Genomic DNA, 14011 nt, shown 5'->3' with positions numbered 1-14011 from the left:
TTTATATGTAAACATATAAGGTATACGACTACGTCATACGTTTTAGCTTTAGTGGGGGGAAGTTCATAATGAGGGTGTAGGATAATGATGGCTAATCATATATAGTTTACCTAACCTTTAGGCAAGGGCGCCCCCATGTGAAATTTCAGGGGGGATAGCCAAAGTTGTATCTGAGGGAGGTCCAAGAGAACCGAAATGGTTCTCACACATAGGTGAACGTAACAAGGTTTTAATACGAAGTAATGTGCTGAATGTCCTTTCTATACTACAAGTTGTTGGTGGAATGGTTTTATAAATAATAATACTTCTCTTCAAAGTTGGATAAAATTCACAATCTTTAAAAAAAGAAATATTTTCCTACCGACTATATGATTACCTATATCAAATATCAATACGACAATACACCTTGGTACCAATAATGATTTTTGGAATTTCAGAATATTTAATTTGGATATAATTATTTTAACTAGCAGGAAAGCTAAGGAGGAGTTGTCCCCTCCCTGCCTCCCTTTGTGGGCGCCCTTGCCTATAGGCAGAAAAGGTAAATAAAAAGAAGCAGACATAGAAAGTATAAATCTATACTTTACCCCACTCTCCTTCATACAAAAAAAAAAATGCTCATGATTGTGGCTTGGTAATGATTTTAAACGACTTACAAACATTTTGGTACCAACAAAAACATTGAAATGACATTCCTGTGTAAATGTTCAAATATTTACCAAAGATACATACTTAATATAGCATACATTGTTGTTTTGACATCAAATAAAAGGGTAATTTAAAAATCTAATTTATTTATCATAGCTATTAGGTACATTTTCTCATTACTAAAGAATCATTACATTTATTTGTTAGTTTCAACATATATATAAGTATTTTAAATAAATATTGAATAAACGGTAAGTACACAATACATATATATATATATGGTATGTTAATTAGGTTTACTAAAACAATAAATATCAAAATATTTTTAAAAAATCCTATAAAAAGATATATATTATTTGTTTTTGAAAAAAAAAATGCTTGCTGAGTCAGAGATTGGCATTTAAACTTTCTTGATTTTCAATTTTTAGAAATTTATTAATTTTATGTAATATGTATGTATAATGTATTTTATTTTCGTTTTCATTTAATGAGATAGATTTCTGAAACCGGAGAGCGGATTTTGTTATTTGGGATCTTATTAGATTCACATTGGCTAGGAGAAGTGCAGTGAAGATTTTCAGAACTTTATCTTTTATAGTTAATTCACTACAGAGCTTCAAAAAAAATTAAAATACATTTTATTGGGTATTTTTTTTATGTAATCAGCTTTATAGCTATGTAGTGAGTTAACGATTGAAGATAAAGTGCACTGATAGAATTTTAACATTAATGACACTGACACATTATTAAACTGGAGAACAGATTTTGTTATTTGGGGTCTTGTTAGATTCACATTGGCTAGGACAAGTGTTGTGAAGTTCAGAACTTTATCTTCAATCGTTAACTCACTACAAAGCTATAAAGCTGAAAAACATAAAAAAAAAAATACCCGATAAAATGTGTTTTAATTTTTTTTTAAATGTATAGTGAATTAACTAAAAAAGCTAAAGTTCTGAAAATCTTCACAGCACTTATCCTAGTTAATATGACTCTAACAAGACTCCAATTAATAAAATCTGTTCTCCAGTTTCGGTAATCTACCATGCTACATGACATGAAAAACTAGCAAAAATAACTATTTTTGTTAACTGTGAAAAATTAAATAATTTTTTTTGAAAATTTTTAATCACACATTTTGTATCTATTTGATAATTCCTTTTTATGAGCTATCAACCAACTTTTTAGCTATAATAGTTTTGGGGAAAAGTTAAAAAATAGAAATTTTGGGACTGTTTACGCCGACGTTTTTATGGATTCAAATCGTTACACCGCTTGGGTGTGATATTGGATCTCTCTCAATAATATTTTATGTTAAATCTAGCTTAATTATCCACCTATTCAATATAACTGAGTAACATTTTTATCATTTTCCTATTTGACAAAAACTCTTGAAGTTTTAAAAATTCAGACTTTTTTCATTTCAATTACCATACTAACTTAATTAATAATCAAAAAAGTAAAAATAATAATATTATTAATTATTATACTCTGATGAGATTATTGACATAGGTCTCACATATCATATGATTCAAATATTTTTATACTTTTGGATTTAATTGAATTGGAAAGTCAAACATCTATAAACATCATAAACCACTTGAATGTTTACATAAACATGGATTTACTGATATTTATTTAAAAGAACATTGGATATAATTTTTTTAGGAAAAACTAATGGAGTTGCTTCACATTTAAAAGAAAAATATTCATTAATATTTGGTTGGATTGTATTAATCATGGATTAGAATTGGCAATTAATGATGTATTAAAAAATATTATAGCAATATATCATTTCAAATAGATATTTTCTTAATACATTATATTCTTTGTATAGACAATCAACTAAGAACCAAAACGAATAAAATTTGTATTATATAAGTTTAAATGATGTTTGTTGGGTTGCTAGCAAGTAGCAGCTATAAAACCATAAAAGTGGTTTGAAAGATGTATCCAGCTTTATACAAGCACCTTAAAGAAGCTTCTGAGGATAAGTATCGTGATAAAAAAAACTAAATCCAAGTATAAAGGTCATAGTAAACGGTTCAAAAGCTTATAATTTCTTTCAGATTTGGCACTTAAGTGTGATGTGTTGTCTGAATTATCTCATTTGTCTTTAGATTTACAAAGTCGTGATATAATTTGAACACAATCTAATAACAAAATTAAAAGAGCTATCAGTGTAATGATTCTTTAAAAGCTATCAATCGTGATTGCCTTTATGTAATAATATTAAATTAGTAGATATCAATAAAAACCAATTCATTAAGTACAAGAAGAATCATAGACAACTTAAACATTATAATGATTATAAGATTAAAATGAAGAAGGTAAACTAATCATTCTGGATATTCAAATGTTAAATAAAAAAAAAAATATGGCCTACTGATATAAATATTCATTTTGGCGAGGAAGAAGTAAAACAATTTTGTAACAGATTTCTTTTAAATAAAGAAAAAACATAAAGAGGATTAAGAATATTAATCAATAAAGAAATCAATAAAATTGAACAGCTAAATAAAATAAATAACTTGATAAAAACGTTCCATACAGCAGAATGCAAACGTAGATTTAGCTTGATGAATATTATTTGCATTGATATGCGCTCAAAATTAACTATTCATAATATTTCAAATCTAATGCTGATTAACATAAATGGTCCACCATTGAATATGGAACCCTGAAAATTATGTTAAAAGATGGATTTTAAACCACAGGACTGATGGCATTAGATTTAGAAAAAAATAAATAGAAATGAAAAAGTAAGGTTCAAACAATAATTGTAGAGTATTCTATAAGCCACTTTAATAAACTTGCGATCGACCTCCAAGATTTTCTAGGTGGTTGCGATCGACCAAAAAAAAAAAAAAAGGTTGTCAATAAAATAAAAAATATTTATATTATATATATACATGCGTGTTACACTTCTTTTATTTAATATCTGTGTATAATCTCGTTTTTCATAGTTATTTATTGCATTTTCTAAGTATAATTTTTATATTCGTTGATATAAAGATAAACAAATTTACAAAAAAAATTCAAAAATTCAAGAAAATACGAAAGGGAGTCGTGATCGACTGGTTGGCCACCCCTGCTATAAGCTATAATTTTAATTTATAAGTATTATATTATATTTGATAAATAAATATATTTTATAATAATTAATAACATTAATTACATTGTTGGAGTTAATTTAATGTGTTATTAATTTAAATAATTGAACGGATGTGAAGAGGCAGGGTTGATGACAAAAGCATCCTTAAAGCTGCCACATATTTAGCAAACGGTTAGGTATACTTAAGCATACTTACAAATAACTGATTAGGACTACATCCTAGGAAATATCAATTTTAAATAATAATGTGTCATTAATGTTAAAATTCTATCAGTGCATAATGCAAGTACATAAAATATCTTAATTTAATATTAGGTAGTTTTAATTTTTATTTTATTTTACCTTATTGATTTAATAAATTTAATTTTTCTATTCCCGAGTACATTCAAATGGTATTCATTTATTAAAAAAAAATAAATAAAAACATTTTACATAAAGTATCAATATAATAATAATGTATGTTTTATACATGACATTAAATACAAAATTTCATATAAATTATTTCAAAGAATGTACCAAGTTAAAAGTGAAGTTCCTAAATTATGATAATTTTTTGAAAAATTTTCTAGCAATATTTTTCAAAACTGATAGTAAAATGCTTAATAATATTATATTTTGTGATCAATTTTTTCAAAATAAATATTTTAAGTTGAATAAATTCTAAAATATTATTTTTTCATATTTCATAATTTTTTATTGTACATAACCTAGCTTTGATATTAATAGAATATGATTATTCATGATGCAATAAGAAATAATTAATAATCATTATTTATTATAAGCTCATATTATTAAAAACAAAACATATCTCTCTCTGATTACTCACTTCCTGTTATTGAATCAGTTGATGTTATTAATAATAGTATAATTGATATTAACGAATTAGATGAATCAGCTAATAAAACGTCTACTGGTCCTGACGGTATATTTTCTTATTCTTGTATCATTGAAGTTTTATCCTTACTTCTTTCTTGCATACAATTTTTACTCTTTCTTTAAACAGTTTAAACCTAGGAATTGTTCTCTCTTATTGGAAATCTACTTTTATAAAACCTATTTTTAAAAAAGGTTCAAAATCTCTAGTCTTTAATTATTGACCTATATCTTTTACTTCAAAATCATTTCTAAAATTATTAATCATATAAACTAACTCCTATTTTTAAAAAGTTACTTATTTCACAACATAGTTTTAGAAGTAATAAATCAACATTGACCAATTTTATTCATTTTAAACAGTACTCAAACTGATATTATTTTTACTGACCTTGAAAAGACTTTCAATAGTATTGATTAGTTTATTAACTTCAAAATAAAAAAAATTGTCTTCTCTAATCCTTTATTATCTTGGTTTTCATCCTATATTTCTCAATGTGTATAATTTGTTAAAATAAATAATTATATATATGAAGAGATTGACGTCACTTCAGGCATTCCACAAGGTTATCACTTCTTTTCTTTTCTGTTAAATTTAATTATTAATTATATAATTATTTTTATCGACTATTCTAATAGCTTACTTTTTGCTGATGATGCAAAAATGTTTAGTCGTAAACTCACTGTCTGATGCTGAGGATCTCCCACATTTTGAGAACCACTGATATATATACTAATATACTATATACATCATCAATATTATGATATAACAATAACATCAATAAATATACAAACCAGAAAAAATATACATAATTATACATAAATATCATACAATATTTCTAAGAGAGGGAAGAAAACAAAATAAAAATAAATTATTCATTATGTATTTGAATTTAATTATGTGTTATATAGATTTATCAAAAAAAAAATCAGTAATTTTTACAGAACTACCAATAGACATTAAAATTTTGGCTGATGAATTTTTTATTTAATTTGTGTAAGAATACTTTGTATAAAATAAATTAAAATATTGCCAGTGCCCAGTTGATTGAATTTATTTTAAAATTTATAATTTGCATTAGTCCAGGACAATCAATCAAATTATTATGTAATTTTAAATTTGTATAGATTTTCAATTTTAATTGTGTAAATTGCTGTTCTATCAACTGTATATATTATAATAAAAATGATTATAAAATTATAATAGAATGAGATGCTCCATGAACAAAACATTGATTGTATGATGATTTGATAAAATAATTTAAAATTTTATATTTGCATTACTAAATATGAATGTTAGATTATTTGTACAAGTGTCTTAAAACACTTAGCTTTTTAAATGCTTTATTTCTAATAAAAATGAGAGAAGTTTAGAGTTTACCCCAAGATTGTGTACTGTTAATACTCGTGATAAATAAATCTAACTGTAGTTTTAGTTATGTATCATTATTAATAGAACTAATATTTTTGCATTGTCAGACAATAGTAAAATTGTAGAATGATTAATAACATAAGATATATATCATTAATAAAATAACAAAATAATATTGGTGATAAATAATCTCCTTGTGAAATGTCAAAAGTAATGAGTATTTGTTCAGAAAGATATTTTTTTCTATTTAATTCGGGGTTATAAATAAGCATTTCTATTGTACTGGCAAAAAATATCAAATGACAATATTAAAGAAAAAGTAATAACTAGACTAGATTAAGAATAAAATATATGCTCTTTTAAGAATATTGCAGAGATTTCATTATGGCCGGTTGCTATTTTATAACTAATTTAAGTAAATTAAAAATATTTATTTGTTTTAATTCAATTTTATTGATTTAAATGACTTGTGGTCAAATTATATCATTAGAGACTTATGTATTAAAACAGTATTCATTAAATAAGTTAACAATATCTTTATCATTGTGAACTTCTTTAATTATATATGAGTCCAGGGCTTAGATTTTATAGCACTAAAAATAAATTAAATAAGTGCTATAATATGCCCTAAAAACATAAAAAAATAGCAAAAATAAAAATGTATTCTGTTCATAATTTAAAAAAACTTATATTTATTAACTAAAGATTATTAATGAATTAATAACTACATTTATAATTAATTAAAAACTAATGTTTGTTTACACTTTTTAATTACTAAAATTATTTAAATTAAGCATGGTGACTATTCAAATTTATCTGGAAATAAGAATAAAATAGAATAAATTATTATTTATTAATTAAATAATATATTAAATTATTTTACTTGAGTTACACTGTAAGATTAAATGTTTCAAAATGAACAAAAATATGGGTATTTTACATAAGTATTGAATAAAAAAAATGATTAAAATAAATTATAACATTTTTATAATTTTCATACCACATAATACAAACTAGATTTATGAAAATACAAAATAAAACGTTATATTATGCAAATTAACCAAAAATAGCAACAAAACTTGAAAAATAGTACTAAAAACCTAAAATACTTCAAATATGTAGAAAATAGCATTATAAAATTTCATATTTGTAGTCCCTGGTGCATAAAACAAATGTATAGCTCACTCTGCTATTTTTATCTATATCCTACAATAATTAGCAAATGCTATAAAATACGAGTCCTGTACATAACATAACATTAGTAATATAACTATAACCATTGATTAAATAAATACTAGTATTTATAATCAATGCTATAATATATAAACTTAGTTTCTTAAATGTTTACAATTAGTACAAATTATTCACAATGCTTGAGTGTTTATAAATATTATAAGCTCTTTTTTATATATATTATTAATTTTTAATTCTATAATGTTATATATTACGTATATATTAATCACAATTATATATATGTACAGTGAAACCTCCACTAATGGACACCTCTCAATAGCAAACACCTACTAATAGTGGATGTTTTTTTTCAATAGAAAAACCTCCGAATAGCGGACTCTTTGAATAACAGACATTATTTTAATAGGGAGTTTTTAAAATAATGTTAAGTCCCTAATCTTTATTTTGAAAATAATGCTTATTCACATTTGTATATACTCTTGTATTACTGTTGAGATTGCACAGATGGTATGTATAATTATAAACAGACAAAGCTCACCGATTTTTTCAAACAAAAATAATTTAATAATACATGTACATGATTTTGATTTTGATTGTAAAAATATACTTTCAATAATAATGATTTATAAAAATATAAAAATGTAATAATTTATGATAAATAATAAGTAGTAACATTATACATACATACCTACATACATAGTACATTATTATACAAATTAATTTTAAAAATATATCCCCCCTAAATAACCTGATAAAATTTTGGTGACCGAGAGTGTCCGCTATTCAGAGGTTTCACTGTACATATAGTATGATTGTTACAATCGACGAGGGTTATCAAAAATTATATTTAAATAAGTACCTTACTCTATGTAACGGTAATGAATTCTCAATAATAAATAAGTGATAATTTGTTTGTATATGTTGAATATAAAATACAGATAAATAAAATTAGATTAGATCTAGTTAATAAAATATAAAATGACAGTATTTTGCATCAAAAACAAAAAAAACATAGAAAATATGTATTTAAAATTATTAAAATAGTAAAATATGCAAAATGCAAATATATGCAAAATAAAATTTTGATATTTTTAAAAATCAAAATCAGAATTTTCTGTTAATTGCTTCAATACATTTTCTGGCTGTTTCATCTTAAATTCAAAAACAATTTTAATATAGAACATGTATAACTGTTATACTGACATATTTATTATTTAGATATATTGTAATATTTAATTATATGATAATTTAAATTAATTAATTTTAAATGCAGTCATTTAAATATTAGAATAATTCTATTGTATCTGCTATTGAGTAGTCTTATGTTTGTGCAACCAATTTTATTTTGTCATAAATGAATTATTAATCAATGTTCACGGTCAAATATTTCATCAATCTTGTGATCGGAGTTATAAACTCTACTTTTAATCAATAAGAGTATCACTAATATACATCATTTATTTTCAATAATAAAACTTTTTGTCTAATTTAAATATTATAAAAATGATAGTTAAAAATATTTGTTGTAAATTTAAAATAATTATTATACATAAAATATGAAATATATACCTGTATTTAAATTCTTAGTACAAGTCCAATTAATTACGCCATAATTGTATTCAAGTTATTGTTATGTAGCAAGTGCAACGCCAGCTAGTTAAATATTGTGACACACATTGGGCTGGTAATAAATCTAGCAATAAAATTTATTTAAAAAATGCATTAATATTAATGTTAAATTTAATTTAATCAATTATTACTATATAACTTTCTAAACAATCCTTAGTCATATTAAAATATTCAATTATCACACAGTTTTACACTCCAAGTGTCATAGCAAGCCAGTTGATTGTAGTTCCAACATATATGCCACTTAAAATTCAAGCTTCTGCATCTTTAACCACTTAAATAGTCCAGCTTTTATTCATTTATTAAAATCAATGGAAAATAGAGTGTTGATATTCTTTTAATTTTTCAATGATCTAGAGTTAATGAATCGTAAAAAAAAAGGTCGAGAGCCACACGTTTGACATGTCTGTTCTATTTAGAAACAAGTTTAATATAATACGTATGTAAGTCCTAAACCATAAACAGAACAAAAAGGATAGAGCATGACAAAAAAACCGAGGGTCATAGGACCACATAAAACTATCGCTGAGATCGTACAGTATGTAGCAATAAGCGGTTTGCAAGCAAAAGTATCTCCAATTAGTAGGTAGTCCTAAGTCACCAGAAAATTCAAATTGAATATACTTTGTTAGTAAAGGCAATCTTAAGACTCCATCAGGTAATCTTTTTAATGCCGTACAAATGATGGAAAACACTTTAAAAACGTGCACGTAGACGGCCTGTTAAATGAAAAATAAATATTCAAGAAACAAATACACAGACACCACATATCGAACATCTTATTATTTCAACAGAGATTGTTCACTATTCAGTGTTTAATCCAAAATCGTATATACATTCACCTCAATAATTCAAATAGACAAAATATAGAGAAACAATTTCATTTAGTGATAAAAAAAAATTAAAAATTATTAAAATGAAACAATTTTTAACTACTACTGCCTAAATATTATTTATTAACTACCTAAATAAGTTATTTTAAATTAAAATTGTTTACATTTATTTTATTTAGAAAATTAAATGTTACTTATCAGAACGTATTTACACGATAAGAGTAAAATTGATAATAGGCGCAAGCCGACCGCCATTTTATGCGAATCAAATATATTGCTGACATACACGGTTTTTTGGAATTGGCTTGAGTTTGAATAGGTAGTATCTACCCTTATTAAAAAAAAAAATAAATTATAAAAATTATAAAAAAGTTTAAAAAGTAGTGTTTGGAACAAGGGCACAAGGCTCGGGTAAACATATTTCTTGTATTTCTACACCCATACGCTAAGCATGCCACTGGCTCCACTGACATAATTTAATAATTTAATATTAAAGACAAAATGTAGATATAATAGATACATAATTAAATAGCGCCAAAGCTAAGCCGCTTATGGTAATAATTTATTTAAATAGAAATAATCAAATAAATAAAGTAATAGTTTTGTATGAACTTTCTGCTAGGGGTAATGATTGGGGAGGGGTGATTTATAATTTTTTTTTTATATTATAAGGTACTCACGTAGATAATTTATATTTGCTATATAATAAATAATAATTAATAGCTAGCGATACTACTGGATATAAAAATTAACGTTTACCAGAGCCAAAATTATGTTTGGGGGGGTAGGGTGGCTGCAGCCCTGGCCCCCTGTTGATGATTAAATATTAATGTGGCACTGTGAAATTGTATATTATTACTTTTGTTAGACATCATTTATATGATGTTTATCAGTAAACTTAGTTAATAATCATATATTTAAATATTATACAAATATACAATTATTAAAAACTAATTTTTGTTCATTAATGCAAGTTCTATATTATTTTAATGTTCACTGTCTTTTTTAAATTACATTTAACAAATATTAAAGGTTCCTAAAATTATATTGCCCCGGGCCCATATCTCCTAAGTTAGGCTCTGCCTAATATCAGTAATATACCTATCAAACAATAGGTGGGGTGGCGACCCACCTGAAAACATCACTGGGACAAATGTATAAAATATATTTATTAATCATTATAATAGTTATAATTAGGGCTCGGAAGTTGATAACCTGAAAAACATTCAAAAATGACCTAAAAAATGCAAAAAGTGCAAAAAATGTCCTTAAAAAATTATAAATATATGTTTTAAATTAATAAAAATATATTTTTTGAATTGTACTCTGTTTTACTATAAAATGTTATATATAATTTATCAAAGCTAACAAATTACTCAAAATATGACATAAAAATGACAAAAAATATCCTTAAAAATTAAATAAAATTTTTTTCGACACTTCGAAAATATTACAAAAAAATAATAAAATTTAGGTATATAATATTCACTACTACACGACAATGACGACTGTAATCGGTGAGATAAAATCGGATAAGTACTAATCTTAGTCCGTGGTAATTTCAAAGTTCGAAGTAAGTTATCGGCATAATGTCATCTATTTATACCTATTATTAAATTGCATTAATAATGTGATGTATATTGATTCATATATATCATATGCTTACATTAAATACATATACAGTCGACTCTCGGTAATTCGAAGTTCAAGGGGGAAAAAAAATCGACTTAATAAAAATTTCGAGTTATCAAAAACTTTTAAAACGTATGTTTATTTTTAAATCATTTTACATTAAAGAAATAAAAAATGTTTTCTTACATTCCTACTTACATATTAAAAAAATGGTGTAAAGTAAGTTAATTGTTTTTGTCTATTTAAAACATTGTTCTCAATTCTATTTTTTTAAATACCTAGTGGTTTAAATAAATCGTCCATACCTTCATTGCCTTCTATATATTTTATTATTGTAGATAATGTATTCGCCGGAATTCCAAAATCTTTGGCTATGTCTTGTTTTTTTTTCGCCTTTTTCAATAATTTTAAGTGAGTTCACTTTTTCTGCAAGTGATAATATAATTAATTTTCTTTGTTGAGCCATAATAACCGCTGTATTAACACCACGAATTAAAATATTAAAAAAAATATTAAATTATAATTCGTGATTAAGACTGTCACACTCAAACGATAAACGATTAAACGAACAGACGGCATAGAACTAAAACTGATATCTATTGTATAAAGTTATCAAGGTTTAAATTTCAAATATGTTGTTGACTAAATTGGTCGGGTTTTTCGAAAAATAATCGCCTTGATAAACTATTTTTAGTACTAAATTCGGATAAGAAAATCTGAGATATCGAAAACTTGTCAAATTAATTATTTTCGAGTTAACAAGATTATTTAAACATTATGTGTTACCTATTGTTATTTGAAGGGGAATTTTAAATATTCGAGATATCGAAAATGTCGAGTTACCGAGAATCGACTGTATATTATAAACTGATTTAGAATTTCACATATTAATAATCATTGTAACTTCTTTGTGAAGTCACATACTCATATTATTAATAACTGCAGATACTTAATTGATGCCAATTAACAACTTCTACAAAACTATACTTATTGTATTCACATATACCACTCGACCGCTGTTGCGTGACGTCATATAAATATCGCAATATAATATTATTTTTCTCTAAATCTGTATTTGATGGCACATAGATATTACAATGTGATGTCACTTTTGAGAACAAAAACAGACATCGCATAGATTTCATTATCATCACAATGCACGTAGGACGAACTAATGTGAAATCAGTTAAAATGACTAAATATGTGGGAAAATTATGTAAAAATGACTTATAAATTAATTAATACCAAAAAATACAAAAAAATGCAAAATAAAAATTAGTTGTTCAGATTCACATGCTAATAAAACACATTTGTTGTCCAATCATCGTCTAAAAAGTTCCAAAAAAAAAAAAAATGCAAAATGCATCAACTTCTGAACCCTAGTTATAATCGTGCGCTCCTTTACGGTTTATAGGTACAAGCGCGCGTAATCACTACCAAATCTATTGCCCTGGCTATTAAATGGTTGCTATTGGTTTCGAAAAATAGAATAGTTATTATGAATATCCATTCGTTGAGAGATATAGGTAATTAATTAGTAGAGTTATGATCGGTCGCCTTGATGAGGTGTAACGCAATGTCGCCCACGGGTGGGAAAAGGGGCCATTCCCCACACCTGAAAATTTTTAACTATACATATACTTTAATATCGCGCATGTGGCGTTCCATTTTACCATAATAAATATAAAATATTTCTAGATTAAAACTTTTTTTAAGTTTATCAATAATTAAAGGGAAATTATATAATCAACTGCTGGTTGGTTATATAATGTTATTAATTATCAATTATTAATAGGTTTATTTAGTCGATGGCAAAAATTCTAAATAATAAAACAACTTACCTACAGATATTATGTTTTTCATACATAAAAATTCGGTCATTATACAGGTAAATGGAAATGCACAATACTGTGATATAATGCGTTGTGAATTCGTTATAATATTAACTTTGCATATCTGTCGAAATATAATGTATGACGATTTTATTGACTATAGGTACAAATGTCGAAAACAACCTATATCATATACATATTATAGGAAACCTTTACCGCAGACATTAACGCACGGACGGTTCGGTTTCAGGTTCGGCGAGGCGGCAGCGAAAGCATCGTCGATAATGTGGGACAACCCGATATCCATCATAGATAATGCCGTATTTTGGATCGAATTCGTCGTCCGGCACAAAGGTGCGCCCCATCTGCGTACAACCGCCAACCAACTTTACTGGTTTCAATATTACATGTTAGACGTGATAGCAGTGGCCGCGGTTGCTTTTGCTATCGTTTCATACCTCAATTTCAAGTGCTTGTCGTACTTGCTAAAGAAAATAATCGGTGGCAACGCTAAGTCCTCAAAAGTACTAAAAAGCAAAAAGAAGAAACAATGATAATACATAATAATTTTATATAGGTACTCATACAGCTGATCATCGCCACTTTATAGCCTTATAGGGAGTTATCTCTCGCGTACTGTTCAAATTATTAATAAAATATAATTATATCTGCTTATATATATATACTTATAAATAGATTTTATTTGTACTCATATTTATATTTACCTAGATACCTGTATGGATATAAAAAACGAATACGGGTAATTGTAACTTCGTCCGTAAGACTAAAATAATAGACCTCCATTTTTATACTTTTGTGAGAAGTGAAATGTGACATATTATGTACAATTTTATATTCTAAATACAGAAGCAATTATACACTTAAA

General features: G+C 25.4%; 1 protein-coding gene and 1 long non-coding RNA gene across 4 annotated transcripts in view; one reads left to right on the top strand and one right to left on the bottom strand.

The window, feature by feature from the left end:
* LOC113556224 (UDP-glucuronosyltransferase 2C1-like) overlaps positions 1-14011 on the top strand; it is a 24776-nt gene extending 10765 nt beyond the window's left edge. For both annotated transcript variants that reach the window (XM_026961056.1, XM_026961048.1), the window contains exon 6: positions 13376-14011. In XM_026961056.1, the coding sequence (XP_026816857.1) occupies positions 13376-13679 (304 nt within the window). In that variant the 3' untranslated portion in view covers positions 13680-14011. The remainder of the gene's footprint in view (positions 1-13375) is intronic.
* LOC113556256 lies at positions 6805-12086 on the bottom strand. 2 transcript variants are annotated; one of them, XR_003405471.1, is made up of 3 exons: positions 11599-12086; positions 8769-8892; positions 6805-6821 (listed from the first exon to the last, which is right to left on the bottom strand). It is a non-coding gene; the product is annotated as an uncharacterized LOC113556256 (long non-coding RNA). The 2 variants fall into 2 exon arrangements; XR_003405470.1 differs by lacking the exon at positions 6805-6821 and adding an exon at positions 8225-8350.

The sequence above is a fragment of the Rhopalosiphum maidis genome, chromosome 4 (assembly GCF_003676215.2).
Source record: "Rhopalosiphum maidis isolate BTI-1 chromosome 4, ASM367621v3, whole genome shotgun sequence".
Classification (NCBI taxonomy): Eukaryota; Metazoa; Arthropoda; class Insecta; order Hemiptera; family Aphididae; genus Rhopalosiphum; species Rhopalosiphum maidis.
The sequence above is the reverse complement of the archived record's forward strand: the minus strand, read 5'-3'. Positions and strand labels throughout refer to the sequence as shown.